Raw genomic sequence first — 17301 nt, forward strand, 5'->3', positions numbered from 1 at the left:
GATCACCCAGATTCCTAGAAAAGTTGTCAAAACTCCCTGGCAGTGCGGAAGTCTCTGGAAACTCCGCTGCATGCAAAATCACTGGTGCATAACGCTAGAGTGCTGCAATATCATCATCATCATCATCAGATGGAGCGCCAGGATCCAAATGCACATTCAGGAGGTGGTAAATGGGGAGTGACGGGTGTGTGGCTTTAAAAGCGGAGTGTCAATGTAAAAATATTTCAATGACCATAGTGGTCACACATGATCACAACTGCTCCGTTCACACAATGGACTTTTGAACCCCTCAGCTTGGGACCAGTGGGGGTCCCAGAAGTTGGACCACTAGTGATTGTACAGTTATATCTTATAATGTGACTATGTTATAAATTTGCTAAGTGGGTAAACTCCATTAGGAATATTTTTTTTGGAACATACACACCTCCCTTTTTTAACGCCCCATTTTTCAGGCCACATTATGTTACCTTTCCCAGATTTGTGCATCTTTCTGCTGCGGCTCAGTGTCATGAGGAAGAAAACATTTGGGTGTTCCTTTGTTTGGAGGTTTGGACTTGTCAATTCTTACTGAAATCAAGGAGGTCTCTCCTCTTTCCGGGGTTTCAAGGAGATTTGGAAAGTATGCAGACATAGTGAAGTAATGGTTGGTAGGTATGTTCCCAGCCTTGTCTTGGCCAACGTGGCATACTACGGTGTTTCTTTGAAGGTAAAGAGATAAGTGGCTGCCATATACATCTAGTGCCGCTTCTACCGGATTCCTTTGGTGGAATTCTAACCTGTCCAGTCATTGTTTGCCCAGAAAGAAAATATTGTGTTCACATTTCTGGTAAGGTATGATGTGTATCAGTGGTGTGGGGATATAAGTCAAGGCATATTATTAGACCGATATTTGACATTTTTCCAATATTAGGGTGCAAAAATGTTGTTAATTTTTGTGAAATTTTCATCCAAATTTGCAAAATAGATTTGACACTATATCCCCCCGGAGAGAGTGGAATCCTGCATATTCCCATGTGCCAGTTCAGCATATGGTAGAATTCCAACACATTTAACCCTTTATGAGATGCCCATACAACGTCTCACCTGAATGAGTCCTTGCCAGCCTCACGGCTGTTGTCGTGGACGTAGCAAACCTTCTGAGCCGCCACATCCAACTGGCTGAAACTGGAAATGGGCACGCCAGGAAAATTGATGTACTCAATCTGACCATGAACAGGTGGCACAGAAACGGCGTACAGCAGCTTCTCTGGTTTTCCCGTGCCATCTGTTGCCATAAGAACATCTGTCATCAAGGTCACCCTGTCACCCTCTGTTAAAGTTACAGGGCTGGTGAGTAAAACAATGTCACCTATGGAAGGAAAAACGGGAAACGAGAAGATGAGAGGAAGCACAATAGGAGCAGAAATGATGAAGTATGAACAGGAACAACACACGGCATTGTGCACCATTGTGCATTATAATGTATCTCATGTGCATCCTTGTATTTCTATGGGGGTAATAACTAAGTTTTGTCTATCTTTTATAGGATTGTAAATAAGTGTGCAGAACATCGACTGAAAATATCCGCAGTTATGAATTTCGCCCATCGTTCCTAATTTTTCATCAATTTTGCTTGTTTGCTGCAGTTGAAATCGTCCATTTTTATCAACTACTACCAAAATAAGGAAAATCTCCTTGCTTTTTAAAAAGAAATTAATCTTTGTCTCTTCTTTTGTTTTTTGTCTTTTATACATTTAATTGGGGTTTTGCCTTTTTAATGAATCCGAAGCCAGATTTCTTCTGTTGGCTCTGATGATTTCAGCCCATTGTGAGCTGTAGAAAAGGAACACAATGTGTTAAATGCTTTTGCTTCCAGCCTGGACGTTGTTAAGCAGATACAGGCTTTATTATGTCGCGCAGCTTATTGGTTTTGGCAAAGGAATCCTAATTATATTAAAAGTGATGACGGACAAAGAACTTAGGGAGCAACAAGCTGTGTTTGGCCGTATTCTCTGCTGTAAAACCTTTGAAACCAATTTGAATGCATGGTCACAACCACACAAACTGTATGGAGAAGAGCCTGGAGGAGCGCACTGCTGAGATCAGCCTATTAGCCCGAGACTCCGTCTCCTAACGATCACAGGGGCCAGATCGAAAGAGGTTTCATACATGTGTGGAGATTTGACGTGCGTGACATATGGAGTCATAGGGAGGATACACATCATACGCTGGGTGCATCTGACAACGTCGTTAATATTGAAGGACGGTCTATGCTTTTACTGATCCTTGACAATGCAACTTGGCATGTGAAATCAAATAAATCTAGGTTTCTTTAAATGGGATAATGCAAAAAAATATTTGAAAAAAAAATGTATTAGCAGTTCACATAAATGTAATGATTCTGATCATACCAAACTCCGCTCTGGAAGGAAACCGATGCGTGTCAGAAGTACTGAACATGTAAACCCTTAAAGGAAATTTTAGAAAAGAGCACCCCAAATGATTTCTATAATCTAAAATTACAAGGACTCACCCTTCCCTTATCCAGTTCTGGTTCTCTGCAGACTACATTGTCTGAGCCACTGAGCTGAGTGATTGGCTGTAGTGGTGACTATATTGGCAGAGACATTGAGCTCAGTGATTGGCTGCAGCACTGACTACAATGGTAGTGCCACTTAGCTGAGTGATTGACTGCAGTGGTGACTATACTGGCAGAGCCATTGAGCTGGGTAATTTGCTGCAGCGGTGACTACAATGGTAGTGCCACTTAACTGAGTGATTGGCTGTAGTAGTAACTAAATTGGTAGTGCCACTGAGCTGAGTGATTGGCTACATAGGTGACTATGTTGGCCGAGACATTGAGCTGAGTGATTGGATGCAGCAGTGACTACAATGGTAGTGCCACTGAGCTGAGTGATTGGCTGCAGTGGTGACTATATTGGTAGTGCCACTGAGCTGAGTGATTGGCTGCAGTGGTGACTGCATTGCTATAGCCACTAAGCTCAGTGATTGGATACAGCTGTGATATGAACTGGCTACATTACATCACTGGAGCTAAGAGACTGAGGCAGCAGAGGTTGAACTCTCTCTGTCCTTGTTAGTTTACATTATGGTAATCATTTGGGGTCCTTTTTTCTAAAAGTGGAAAACCCATTTAAAGCTGCCAAATACCATAAAAGGGGTTCTCTGTTTTGGACAATCCCTATTGTTAGAAGGGTTCCTTTGCTATAAGCTGATCACAAAGTGTCCTCCTGCCTAGAAAACCGCTAGAAAGAGTAGAAAATGACATTTGATTATGTATTTATTTTATTTACTATTTTATTTATTTGATTATTTATTTATTATTTTATTATCTTCTTTTCCTAGAAAACCTTAAAGAGTACCCGTCATTTTTTTTCCATAAATCAATGGTACACGTGAAAGAAAGGTAGGTGGAAGAGGTGTTGCCCATTACACTTAGCTGTGTTTGAATATCTATGTATTGTGACTGTATTTTAGTCTTGAGAAAGCCAATTTGGCCAAAACGCTGCTCGATTTTTAACTCCTCATTGCTGTGATGTTTTAAATATTTTGGTATAAAGATTGGATTTTTATAAGGATCTCTGTGGGGCCTCCAAATATCTTTGGATTTGCTGCTGTTTTTGGACCTGGTGGGAGGCCCTGCTGAGTAGCACATACTCATCAATGGTGCATGGGAATTCTATGCTGGACTTAATACATCTTAATTAGGGAAATATTTTTTCTCCTCCTCCCAGTGAGAAGATGAGGACCTAGCTCATACTAGTCCAATGATCTTATCTAGTGGGTGATTTAGGGAACACAAAAAGTCGTGCCCTGAATGTGTCCTATCAGGAAGAGGATGGAGGATTGTGTCTCCTAAAGTGCAACTCCTGTATAAGGGTGGCAGAGTGTTGTGGTGTGAACAAACACCAGCGAGGAGACCCCAATTTAATGTGCTTTGGTCCCTCTCACTGCCTGTAGTCATTGGAGTCATGTTTGGAGATCAATTGTGGTGGATTATTTTCCTCTCTTGACTTTATCAGTATAAGTGGAGAAAAAAAAACTCTCTCCAATCACTGTGATAAAAGTTACACCTATAATATGTGAACCACTAGGGCGATCAGCGGATTTTGCAGCTGGCTAAACATTTCTCCTGCAGTGTCCACTACAGGAGAAATGTAGTATTACAGGGCCCATTCAGATAAACATGGAAGGACCAAGTAAGAGCCACTGCTTAAGGCCACGTTCACACGTTCAGTATTTGGTAGTATTTTACATTAGTATTTGTAAGCCAAAAACAGAAGTGGTGATGTGTTTCTATTATACTTTTCCTCTGATTGTTTCACTCTGGATTTTGGCTTACAAATAATGATGGAAAATACTGACCAAATACTGAACGTGTGAACGTGGTCCAATAGTGGTTCTCTGCACTGCTTCATAGTGGGATATCTTAATTGGGGGACTCCACTCTATGGACATCTCTATGCATTGACAGGGAATTTAAAAAGGGATTATAAAGAGGAGACGGCCCCTTTAATATTGTTGCAAAAATAGACCCAACGCTAATGTTGAGTTAGCAAACCATAAGCATATAGTTCACGTCAAAAAGCGCAAAAAAAGAGAACTAAATATACAGAAGTACCGTGCGAACAACCTCACACAATAAGCAATCTAACCCCAATGATTAGTTGATTTTTATTATTTTTCCCTCAATGATTGAAAAAAAAAAAAACAATTGTGCAATTTTTAAACCCTAAATTATCACTAAATTATTCCTTTCAACCTAACTTTTTTGTTTGCTTAAATCCTGCCATTTTTTTTTTCATCTTTATCCCTTTATTAGAATTTGGGTGACCCTTTTTATTTTGCTATTTTCTGCCCTGTGTAAAGCAGCACAGTGATTACTATGGATTATCTGGAGCACCAGTTGGCAATCATCTAGCCAAGAAAAAAATAACAAAAAAACAAAAACAAAAAAAAAAAACAACAAAAAGTTACCGATGCAGCTGTTTACTAATAAATAAAGCCTCAGCTGTAAGAAAAATAAATGAGATGCATTTAATTGCTGGGCAGAACAAGCACCTCTCTTTATTACAACGTTGTGGTTTTTTTTCTGTGATGTCAGGGAGCATGGCATCCTGACAAAGTGTTTATGAATTGCAGTTTGCAGATGGCGCTGATGATTTTTAGTGGTTTTAAGCGCAAGTTGCATTGGAAATGAATAGGGAAGATTTTTGTTTTTTTGCCAGGGACCCCCCCCCCATGGGAATTAGCAGCGTCTGATTCTCCAGTGCCAATCTCTCATTGGCAGCGTATTCATTTCAGCTCCTAACATGGTTTTCCAAAAATGTTATACTTCAAAGTGAATGTCCGCTCAGTTTTACATATTGTTGGTAAACTATAATCATAGAACGTAAGCTATAAATTAGATATAAATTTGATTTCAATCTTCAATCTACTAAATCATATTTAATATTTTAGTGAATACAAAATCAAAATAAATTTTGATTGGCCAATTAAAAATTATCATAATGTCCTAAAAATAAAATAATTGAATTAATTAAAACATTAAAACAACGTCATTAAATAAATATAATCAATAATATAATAAATACATAATAAAGGGCATCATAGATCATAAGCTACTTCATATTAAGAATATATACAATTCGAATCAGAAAATGAAAACTACAGGTACAAGCTATTTAATATATAATAAATATAATAAATACATAATAAAGGACATCATAGATCATAATCTATTTTATATCTAGAAAATATACTATTGGGGTTAGAAAAAGAAAACTACAGGTACAAGTTAATTTAATATATCATAAGTATTATAATAAATACATAATAAAGGACATCATAGATCATAAACTACTTTATATTTCGAAAATATACTATTCGGGTCAGAAAAAGAAAACTACAGGTATTTTTTTTAAATATATAGTAAATACATAAAAGGGACATCATAAATCATGAACTACTTTATTTTAATAAAATCTACTATTTGGATCAGGAAAAAAAAAAACAAAGTACAGAAATTTTAATTTATTTGAAAAGTGAAATATTTTTGAAATTATTTGACATCTAAGAATTAATAAAAATAATTTAAAATCATTGCTACATTTCAGAATTTTCTTTTTTTCTTAACTTTACTGTTTTTTTTTATTTACTAATGATAGAAATTCGCTGGTAAAATATCCTAATTTAATTGATTTCGATTTTCCTTTTTATTTTCTTTTTCCTTAAATACCAGTTCTTTGACAAGGGGGTAATTGCCACACACGTGGGAAATTTTTTTGGCTATTATTCGAATAATTGGACTTGGTGACTAGTCTCCATGGAAATGACATCAGTACAGATGGCCCGCCGGAACGGTCATTGAAAACAGACACTCGATTGTCGGCCGTCTTATAAACTTGACTCCTTGATTCAGCTATGTGGATAATGGACACTCTGGTAATTTGCATGTCTGCGGAGCACAACTGTTTTTGAAGGCTCACGAGGTATTTGTTCCACTCAGCAGAGACATAGAATTGTCCTGAATTCATGGGATAATACAATATTATCGCTGTCTGGCTCTGATATAAACCCACATAACTCCCCGGCCCATAAAACTTACCTTTCTCTATATTTAAAATGGAGATGAAAAAAGTTTGTGGGGCCGTGTTGTGCTCCCCATCTGTTACGTAATATCGGAAACTGTCACGTCCCTTGCACCCCAGGATTATGGTGTGGAAATACCAGAGATGGTTCATATCTATATCTTCCTGCGTGAAATTCATACCAGCGTACAGAGTGACCCAAGATGAGTCCACCTAGAGAAAAAGAACCCGATTAAGAAGGACGCATAATCTCAGGCTTCGAAGGATGCATTTTTTTTTTCCTTCCTAACATAAAATGAAAGGGTATGTAAACTTTTGCAACCAATGATTCCAGAATGCAAGCAGTAAAATACAGCACCTCTTCCACTTTTTATATACTTTTGGGTCTACAGGCCTCGTTTCCTGACTTTTACAGTGCCTTGAAAAAGTATTCATACCCCGTGAACTTTTCCACAAGGTATGAATAATGTAGAAATTCCTTTACACTTTACAAGTACTTGCTACTTAGTTTTCGTATATTACATAAAATACATTTAAGCTTGTGGGTATAACGTGAAAAAATTTGGAAACATTCATGGGGTATGAAAACTTTTTCAAAGGACTATATGTGTCCCTTATGATGCCGGACGAGGGAGAGTGGCAAAACTTTATTATCTTACACATTATATATGTTTTGCTGTAATAAATCTAAAAAAAAATAGTTTTTCAAAATCTGCCACCATTTCACGTCTACAGCTCCAATGCAGAACTATGTGTCACCTGATCCTGAACGTATGATATTTATTTCACACTGTATACATTCAGGAAAGGACAAACAAAATAGAGCATGACCGCAAGATCAGATGATAAGGAAATTAAAGGGCGTCTACACTTTTGCAAGATTTTTTTTGTTGCTCCAAAGCGTGGACAGCAAAAAAAAAGTACATGTTTTTTGATTAAAAATCTCTTAAGCCCACGTCTCACATAGCGAGATCGCTAGCGAGATCGCTGCTGTGTCACGGTTTTGGTGACGCAACAGCGACCTCACCAGCGATGTCGCTATGTGTGACACTTTGCAGCGATCAGGCCCCTGCTGTGAGGTCGCTGATCGCTGCAAAGTGTCCTGGACCATTTTTTGGTCGTTGCCCTCCCGCTGGTCAGCACATATCGCTGTGTGTGACCAGCGGGAGCAGTGATCAGGCTGGTAACCATGATAAACATCGGGTTACTAGGGGCACACGCGCACCTGGTAACCCGCTGTTTATCATGGTTACGAGCCTGCTAAAGTGAGCGGTAACCTCCCGCTCACTGTAGCAGAGTGGTAACCATGATAAACAACGGGTTACTAGGTGCGCGTGTGCCCCTAGTAACCCGATGTTTACCAAGGTTACCAGCCTGCTCCTGCTTCAGCAGGCTGGTAACCAGGAACAGGACATCGTGGAAAGATTCTTTCCACGATGTCGCTGCTCCCCTGATCGTTGGTGAGCCTGCCTGTTTGACAGCTCACCAGCGACCACATAGCGACGCAGCAACGATCCCTGACAGGTCATATCGTTGTCGGGATCGCTGCAGCGTCGCTAAGTGTGAAGGGGCCTTTACTGTTTTGTGTATTCAGCTCCAATGCACATCTATGTGCCTCCATGGATAAGGGATCATGACTGCAGGATCAGGTTACATAGAGTTTCGAAATATAGAAACCAATGGGACTGTGTAGGAGCCGTAGACACAAAACTGTAGTTTTTTTTTTCATGTAGCATTTGCAAAGTTGATTGATTTGTAAGAAATTTGACATGCAGTGGAGCAACAAAATATTGTGGAAAAAGTGGACATAAGACCCAATAGAGCTTATGAATGGAAGTTGTCCTGCTGGGACGCTTCATTCGATTTTTCAGTAACATAATTTGGACATGCTGACTCTTTTAAAGGGGTAATCTGCTAATTAGGAAAAGATTTTCAATATTCTTTCCATATCAATTCTTATTTTTAAGAACTCTGCTTGCTGTTTTTCAATACAAAATAGTTTATTTCCACATGATGGGCAGAGGTATAACACTGAGGAGTTGTCACCACTGTTTCCTGTAGGCAGCGTGGCACAGACTCCCTGAGCTCTCCTAATGATGGGGCAGAGTTCCTCACTCGTTCTGCCCGATCATACCTGAGTGATTTCTATCTTCTCCCTCCACTAATCTCTATGATCAGTGCACAAAGGAAACAAGAGGCTGAACAATCAGTATTCAGCCCCCTGTTACAGCGAGCAAGTAGGTATCCCCCTGCACTCCAGATGTGCAGCAATAACCCTTTAATAGCCCTCTAACAGGGATCTTAAAATTAACCATTTGTTTGCCCTAGGCCACCAGGAACACTGGCCTTACCCCCTTCATTGCCTACGACCACCAGAGGTCCTAACATTATCATTAATACTGCTCAAGACCACCAGAGTTACTGAGATTAAAACCCTCACTACCCTAGATCACCAGGGATACTAAGCTGAACGCCATTTATTGCCCAACCTAGATCATCAGAAATCCTCACATTAACCCCTTCACTGCCCTAAACCACCAAGAATTTTGGAATTAACTCTTACTGCCTTAAGACCACGTGGAATAATGACCTTATCCCATTCATTGTCCTAAACCACCAGGGAAAACAAACCTAATGCTCCACTATTGCTGTAAATCACCAGGAATAACAACACTACCCCAACAAGAAATCCTTACATTAGCCCCTCTCTTACCCTAGACCACCAGGTATATAGGTATTATCTCAATGCCCACCTAGACCACCTGAAACTAGCCAGAACTTATGAGGCAATATTCATGAAGTTTGTTACTTGCAATTGTATTACAGCAAGCAGAGACTGTGAAAACAAGACCTGATACAAAATGTATGTAAGTGTAAATCTCCTTACTACCGAGTGATATTTAGTTACAGACTCTGATGTCACTTTAATGGATTTACATTGACCTGAACCGCGGCTCTGTGCTCATTCCCGAGGATTCAATCCTCTATGAGAAAAAGTGACGATATGAAAGAACGATCAACCTCAGATGTTCTCCCTTTATTCCCAAACCTATAAAATGCAGAAATATCAACTGACACATCTATAAAATGTGGACATCTGTCTGTGCCGCATGGCTAATACCCTATATACAATACAGCACTGTGTAATGGGGTTCCCTTGATACGTGCGTGGGAGCGGAGTATGGGAACTTCAATTACCAAATATTCCATGGGAATTAATGCAGAACATCACAGAGATACACAAGTAAAAGAAGACCCAAAACACACATATATACACACATAAACACAGACATATATACAGACATACACAGAAATACACAAGTACAGGAAGACACAAAACACACATATATACAGAAACACAGACTTACACACAAAAACACAGACATATACACATACACAGAGATACACAAGTACAGGAAGACACAAAACCCACACATATACACAAACACAGAGATACACAACAAACATATGTAGAAAACACAACACACTTGTATACACATACTCAACACAACACACATATACACAAAGATATACATAAACACACATATACATATAAAGATACAACACCTACAAATACAGGAAAACACAACACCCATGTTTACATAGTCACACATACATACACATAGAAACACCACACACACATAAATATAGGAAAGCATAACACATATACACAGACATACATACTGAACACACACATATACACAGTCACAAACACATACAGATAGAGATGCAAACACATACACACATATTATATGTATATAATATTTATATATATACACTGCTCAAAAAAATAAAGGGAACACTGAAATAACACATCCTAGATCTGAATGAATGAAATATTCTCATTGAATACTTTGTTCGGTACAAAGTTGAATGTGCTGACAACAAAATCACACAAAAATCATCAATGGAAATCAAATTTATTAACCAATGGAGGCCTGGATTTGTGTGTGGCCTCCACGTGCCGGTATGACCTCCCTACAACGCCTGGGCATGCTCCTGATGAGGCTGAGTATTGTGTGTGGCCTCCACGTGCCTGTATGACCTCCCTACAACGCCTGGGCATGCTCCTGATGAGGCTGAGTATTGTGTGTGGCCTCCACGTGCCTGTATGACCTCCCTACAACGCCTGGGCATGCTCCTGATGAGGTTGCGGATGGTCTCCTGTGGGATCTCCTCCCAGACCTGGACTAAAGCATCCGCCAACTCCTGGACAGTCTGTGGTGCAACGTGACGTTGGTGGATGGAGCGAGACATGATGTCCCAGATGTGCTCAATCGGATTCAGGTCTGGGGAACGGGCGGGCCAGTCCATAGCTTCAATGCCTTCATCTTGCAGGAACTGCTGATACACTCCAGCCACATGAGGTCTGGCATTGTCCTGCATTAGGAGGAACCCAGGGCCAACCGCACCAGCATATGGTCTCACAAGGGGTCTGAGGATCTCATCTTGGTACCTAATGGCAGTCAGGTTACCTCTGGCGAGCACATGGAGGGCTGTGCGCCCCTCCAAAGAAATGCCACCCCACACCATTACTGACCCACTGCCAAACCGGTCATGCTGAAGGATGTTGCAGGCAGCAGATCGCTCTCTCTGTCACGTCTGTCACATGTGCTCAGTGTGAACCTGCTTTCATCTGTGAAGAGCACAGGGCGCCAGTGGCGACTTTGCCAATCCTGGTGTTCTGTGGCAAATGCCAAGCGTCCTGCACGGTGTTGGGCTGTGAGCACAACCCCCATCTGTGGACGTCGGGCCCTCATATCACCCTCATGGAGTTGGTTTCTAACCTTTTGTGCAGACACATGCATATTTGTGGATTGCTGGAGGTCATTTTGCAGGGCTCTGGCAGTGCTCCTCATGTTCCTCCTTGCACAAAGGCGGAGGTAGTGGTCCTGCTGCTGGGTTGTTGCCCTCCTACGGCCCCCTCCACGTCTCCTGGTGTACTGACCTGTCTCCTGGTAGCGCCTCTAGCCTCTGGACACTACGCTGACAGACACAGCAAACCTTCTTGCCACAGCTCACATTGATGTGCCATCCTGGATGAGCTGCACTACCTGAGCAACTTCTGTGGGTTGTAGAGTCCGTCTCATGCTACCACAAGTGTGAAAGCACAACCAACATTCAAAAGTGACCAAAACATCAACCAGAAAGCATTAGTACTGAGATGTGGTCTGTGGTCCCCACCTGCAGAACCACTCCTTCATTGAGGGTGTCTTGATAATTGCCAATAATTTCCATCTATTGTCTATTCCATTTGCACAGCAGCATGTGAAATTGATTGTCAATCAGTGTTGCTTCCTAAGTGGACAGATTGATTTCACAGAAGTTTGATTTACTTGGAGTTATATTCTGTTGTTTAAGTGTTCCTTTTATTTTTTTGAGCATTGTATATACACACACACACTAACACACACATACAAATACAGTCAAACAAAACACATATACACATAAAAAACACACACACACACACACACACACACACACACACACACACATATATAAGAAAACACAAGACACACATATACACATAGAGACACACAATATACATATATACAGTGGTGGCCAAAAGTATTGGCACCCCTGCAATTCTGTCACTCATGGTTATTGGTTGGGTGGAGCCATTTATTGTAAAACTACTGTGTTTTCTCTTTTTAAATCTTAATGACAACCAAAAACATCCAAATGACCCTGACCAAAAGTTCACATACCCTGGTGATTTTGGCCTGATAACATGCACAGAATTTGACACAAATGGGTTTGAATGGCTACTAAAGGTAACATCCTCACCTGTGACCTGTTTGCTTGTAATCAGTGTGTGTGTATAAAAGCTGAGTGAGTTTCTGGGATCCAGACAAACTCTTGCATCTTTCATCCAGCCACTGACGTTTCTGGATTGTGAGTCATGGGGAAATCAAAAGAATTGTCAACAGATGTATGGAAAAAGGAAGCAGAACTGTATAACACAGGAAAGGGATACAAAAAAATATCCAAGGAATTGATAATGCCAGTCAGCAGCGTTCAAACTGTGATTAAAAAATGGAAAATCAGGAGCTCTGTTAAAACCAAACCACGGTCAGGTAGACCAACAAAAATTTCGGCCACAACTGCCAGGAAAATTGTTCAGGATGCAAAGAAAAACCCACAAATAACATCAGCTGAAATTCAGGACTCTCTGAAAACTAGCGGTGTGGCTGTTTCAAGATGCACAATAAGGAGGCACTTGAAGACAAATGGGCTGCATGGTCGAGTCGCCAGAAGAAAGCCATTACTGTGCAAATGCCACAAAGTATCTCGCCTACAATACGCCAAACAGCACAGAGACAAGCCTCAAAACTTCTGGAGCAAGGTAATTTGGAGTGATGAGACCAAACTTGAACTTTTTGGCCACAACCATAAACGTTACATTTGGAGAGAGGTCAACAAGGACTATGATGAAAGGAACACCATTCCTACAGTAAAACACGGAGGTGGATCGCTGATGTTTTGGGGATGTGTGAGCTACAAGGGCACAGAAAACTTGGTAAAAGTTGAAGGAAAGATGAATGCAGCACGTTATCAGCAAATACTGGAGGCAATACTGGAGGCCCGCTCTGTCTGCAACAAGCTCCATTTTATCCACAAACTCTTTACCTCTCATCATCTCTCCTTGCTGGGCATCACAGAGACACGGCTAACACCCCCTGACACTGCCTCCCCTGCTGCGCTGTGTTACGGTGGCCTCCACTTCACCCACACTCCTCGTCCTGGAAACAGACATGGTGGAGGAGTGGGTCTTCTCCTCTCTAACAACTGCACCTTTAGCCCTACTCCTCCTCTTCCCTCCCTTATTCTCCCTTCTTTTGAAGTCCACTCTGTCCGCATTTACTCTCCCTCCAACCACCAAGTGGCTGTGATATACCGACCTCCGGGCCCGATCACCGCCTTTACTGACCAATTCTCCACCTGGCTTCTTTACTTTCTCTCTGCTGACATTCCCACAATCATCATGGGTGATTTCAACATCCCCACTGACACTCGCCAGTCAACAGCATCCAAACTCCTGTCGCTTACTTTATCCTTTGGACTTACTCAGTGATCCTCCTCAGCTACCCACACAGACGGACACACACTGGACCTGATCTTCACCCGACTCTGCTCCCTATCTAACCTCACAACCTCCCCCCTACCCTTATCTGACCACCATCTACTCACATTCTCATCCCTGTCCTCCCCACCTGTCACCCATGTCCGGCAACTAGCACACCCCCGCAGAAACCTTGCACATCTAGACACTCACACACTCTCTGACTCTGTTCTACCACTGACATCCATATCCTCACTCCATGACACAGACAGCGCCACCGCTTTCTAAAATGCCACGCTCGCATCAGCTATTGACTCGGTCGCCCCTCTTGTGCATGGCAGAGCGCGACGAGTCAACAGGCAACCCTGGCACAACAACCTCACTAAACAGCTTCGACAAGCGTCCAGGGTTGCGGAGCGGAGTTGGAAGAAAACACATACTCAAGATGACTTCACTTTATTCAAACAAGCAACATTTGCATTCAAGTCAGCACTCACCTCTGCTAAACAGGCCTACTTCACAACCCTCATATCCTCCCTATCCTACAACCCCAAACAGCTATTCAACACTTTTAACTCTCTCCTCCGCCCTCCACTGCCCCCTCCGACCTCCGTCATCTCTGCTGAGGAGTTTGCCGCACACTTCAAAAACAAGATTGGCCAAACACGGCAAGTCTTTACTGTCCGACCACCACAACCCCTTTGTTTTCCACAGCATTTCCCTACCCCCATAACCTCCCTTCCCAACATCACGGAAAGAGACCTTACTCGTCTCCTCTCCAAATCACACCTCACCACATGTGCACTCGACCCCATCCCATCCCACCTCCTCCCCAACCTCACCCCCACACTCATCCCATCCCTAACCCATCTCTTCAACCTATCACTATCTTCTGGTACTTTCCCCGCTGCCTTCAAACATGCCACAATCACGCCCATCCTCAAAAAGCCATCCCTCGACCCAACCGCCTTGTCCAGCTATCGCCCCATATCACTGCTCCCATTTGCCTCCAAACTCCTTGAGCAACACGTTCACGCTGAACTTTCCTCCCACTTTTCATCCAACTTTCTCTTCGACAACCGACAATCCGGCTTCTGCCCCCACCATTCCACCGAAACTGCCCTTACCAAAATCACCAATGACTTACTTACAGCCAAAGCTAACAGACAATTCTCTGTACTCCTTCTTCTTGACCTGTCCTCTGCTTTCGATACAGTTGACCACTGCCTCCTACTACAGATCCTCTCTTCCTTTGGCGTCAAAGACCTTGCCCTATCCTGGATCTCCTCATACCTTTCTAACCACACATTTAGCGTCTCCCACTCCCACACTACCTCCTCACCCCGCCCCCTCTCTGTTGGAGTCCCTCAAGGCTCTGTCCTAGGACCCCTACTCTTCTCAATCTATACCCTTGGCCTGGGACAGCTCATAAAATCCCATGGCTTCCAGTACCATCTGTACGCTGACGACACCCAGATCTACCTCTCTGGCCCAGATGTCACCTCTCTGCTGTCCAGAATCCCAGCATGTCTAGCAGCCATATCCTCCTTCTTCTCCTCTCGCTTCCTCAAGCTCAATGTGGACAAAACTGAACTCATTATCTTTCCCCCATCTCGCATATCCTTCTCACCTGATCTGTCTATCACAATAAGTGACATTACTATTTCCCCTGTACCGACAATCCGCTGCCTTGGAGTAACCCTTGACTCTGCCCTGTCCTTCAAACCCCACATCCAAGCTCTCGCCACCTCCTGTCGCCTCCAGCTCAAAATTATTTCCAGAATTCGTCCTTTCCTCAACCCTCAATCTACTAAACTGCTTGTGCATGCCCTCATCATCTCCCGCCTCGACTATTGCAACATCCTCCTCTGTGGCCTACCTGCTAACACTCTCGCACCCCTCCAATCCATCCTCAACTCTGCTGCATGACTTGTTCATCTCTCGCCTCGCTACTCCTTCGCTACCCCCCTTTGCAAATCCCTTCATTGGCTCCCATTCCCCCAGCGTATCCAGTTCAAACTACTAACACTGACCTACAAAGCCATTCATAACCTCTCTCCTCCGTACATCTCTGAACTAATCTCCTGCTATATTCCTTCACGTAACCTCCGTTCCTCCCAAGACCTCCTTCTCTTCTCCACACTTATTCGTTCCTCACGCAATCGCCTCCAAGATTTCTCCCGAATATCCCCCGTCCTATGGAATTCTGTGCCTCAACACGTCCGATTATCCACCACATCCGGATCCTTCAGACGGAACCTGAAAACCCATCTCTTCAAACAAGCTTACAGCCTGCCATGACCTTGCTTGCTGCCACCTCAACCAACAACACCGGAACTTCTGCAATCCCTCAACCTACTGTCAACCCTTTCCTGTAGAATGTAAGCCCACAAGGGCAGGGTCCTCTTCCCTCCTTACCAGTCTATCATTGTTAGTTTGTTTACTGTAAGTGATATCTGTATTTGGTATGTAACCCTTCTTATGTACAGCGCCATGGAATCAATGGCGCTAAATAAATTATTAATAATAATAATAATAAAATTTGCACTCATCAGCCCGGAAGCTGTGCATGGGACGTACTAGGACATTCCAATATGACAACGATCCAAAACACAATGCCAAGTCGACCTGTCATTGGCTACTGCAGAACAAAGTGAAGGTTTCTGGAGTGGCCATCTCGGTCTCCTGACCTCAATATCATTGAGCCACTCTGGGGAGATCTCAAGTGCGCAGTTCATGCTAGACAGCCCAGGAATTTACAGGAACTGGAGGCTTTTTGCCAAGAAGAATGGGCAGCTTTACCATCTGAGACAATAAAGAACCTCATACACAACTACCACAAAAGACTTCAAGCTGTCATTGATGTTAGAGGAGGCAATACACGGTATTAAGAACTGGGGTGTGTGAACTTTTGATCAGGGTCATTTGGATGTTTTTGGTTGTCATTAAGTTTTAAAAAGAGAAAACACAGTAGTTTGACAATAAATGGCTTCACCCAACCAATAACCAAGCGTGGAGAAAAAGTTTTTTGTTATCATTCATATTCTCTGAAATAAGGCCAAGAAAGGAAAAATTCTGCCGGGGTATGTCAACTTTTGAGCACAACTGTATACACTTAGAGAGACAATACACACATATACACATAAAGAAACCACACACATATAGGAAAACACAACACACATATACATATACACACACATACTGTATATAGGAAAAAAACACACACAGATACACAACTACAGACATGCACACAAATACAGATACGCTGATACATACTTATATACACAAAAAACAAACATACGCAGGCGCACACGGATATACACACACATATTGGGATGGCTCAGTAGTTAGCACTGTTGCTTATTTAGAGTGTGTCTAATATTAGGAAAGTAGATGGTGAATACCACTGGGGACAGGGACTGTGTGACAATCTGTACAGTGCTGTGGAATATGTTGGTGCTATATAAGTACATGAAAAATTAACACCTCTTACCGATATACACAAATAAGTATCGGCAGATGCACCTACAAATATTGAACACCTTACTTATGGGTATTACTTATTTGACACAGCGGGGGGCGACATTGAGGGCAGGGGTAAGGTCTTCCCAATGTGGAGACTGTGGATTCTGTGTTCCAATCCCCGCG

The 17301-nt window shown here is 42.3% G+C and overlaps 1 protein-coding gene across 2 annotated transcripts in view; it reads right to left on the reverse strand.

Moving 5' to 3' along the window:
- The window catches only part of LOC141157026 (FRAS1-related extracellular matrix protein 1-like), a 264796-nt gene that overhangs the window by 144743 nt on the left and 102752 nt on the right, over positions 1 to 17301 (reverse strand). For both annotated transcript variants that reach the window (XM_073643738.1, XM_073643739.1), the window contains exons 23-24: positions 6608 to 6803; positions 1084 to 1348 (exon numbers count right to left, since the gene is read on the reverse strand). In XM_073643738.1, the coding sequence (XP_073499839.1) occupies positions 1084 to 1348; positions 6608 to 6803 (461 nt within the window). The remainder of the gene's footprint in view (positions 1 to 1083; positions 1349 to 6607; positions 6804 to 17301) is intronic.

Source organism: Phyllobates terribilis, unplaced genomic scaffold, assembly GCF_046119375.1.
Source record: "Phyllobates terribilis strain yellow unplaced genomic scaffold, ASM4611937v1 Scaffold_8__6_contigs__length_399053987, whole genome shotgun sequence".
NCBI classification, from domain to species: Eukaryota; Metazoa; Chordata; class Amphibia; order Anura; family Dendrobatidae; genus Phyllobates; species Phyllobates terribilis.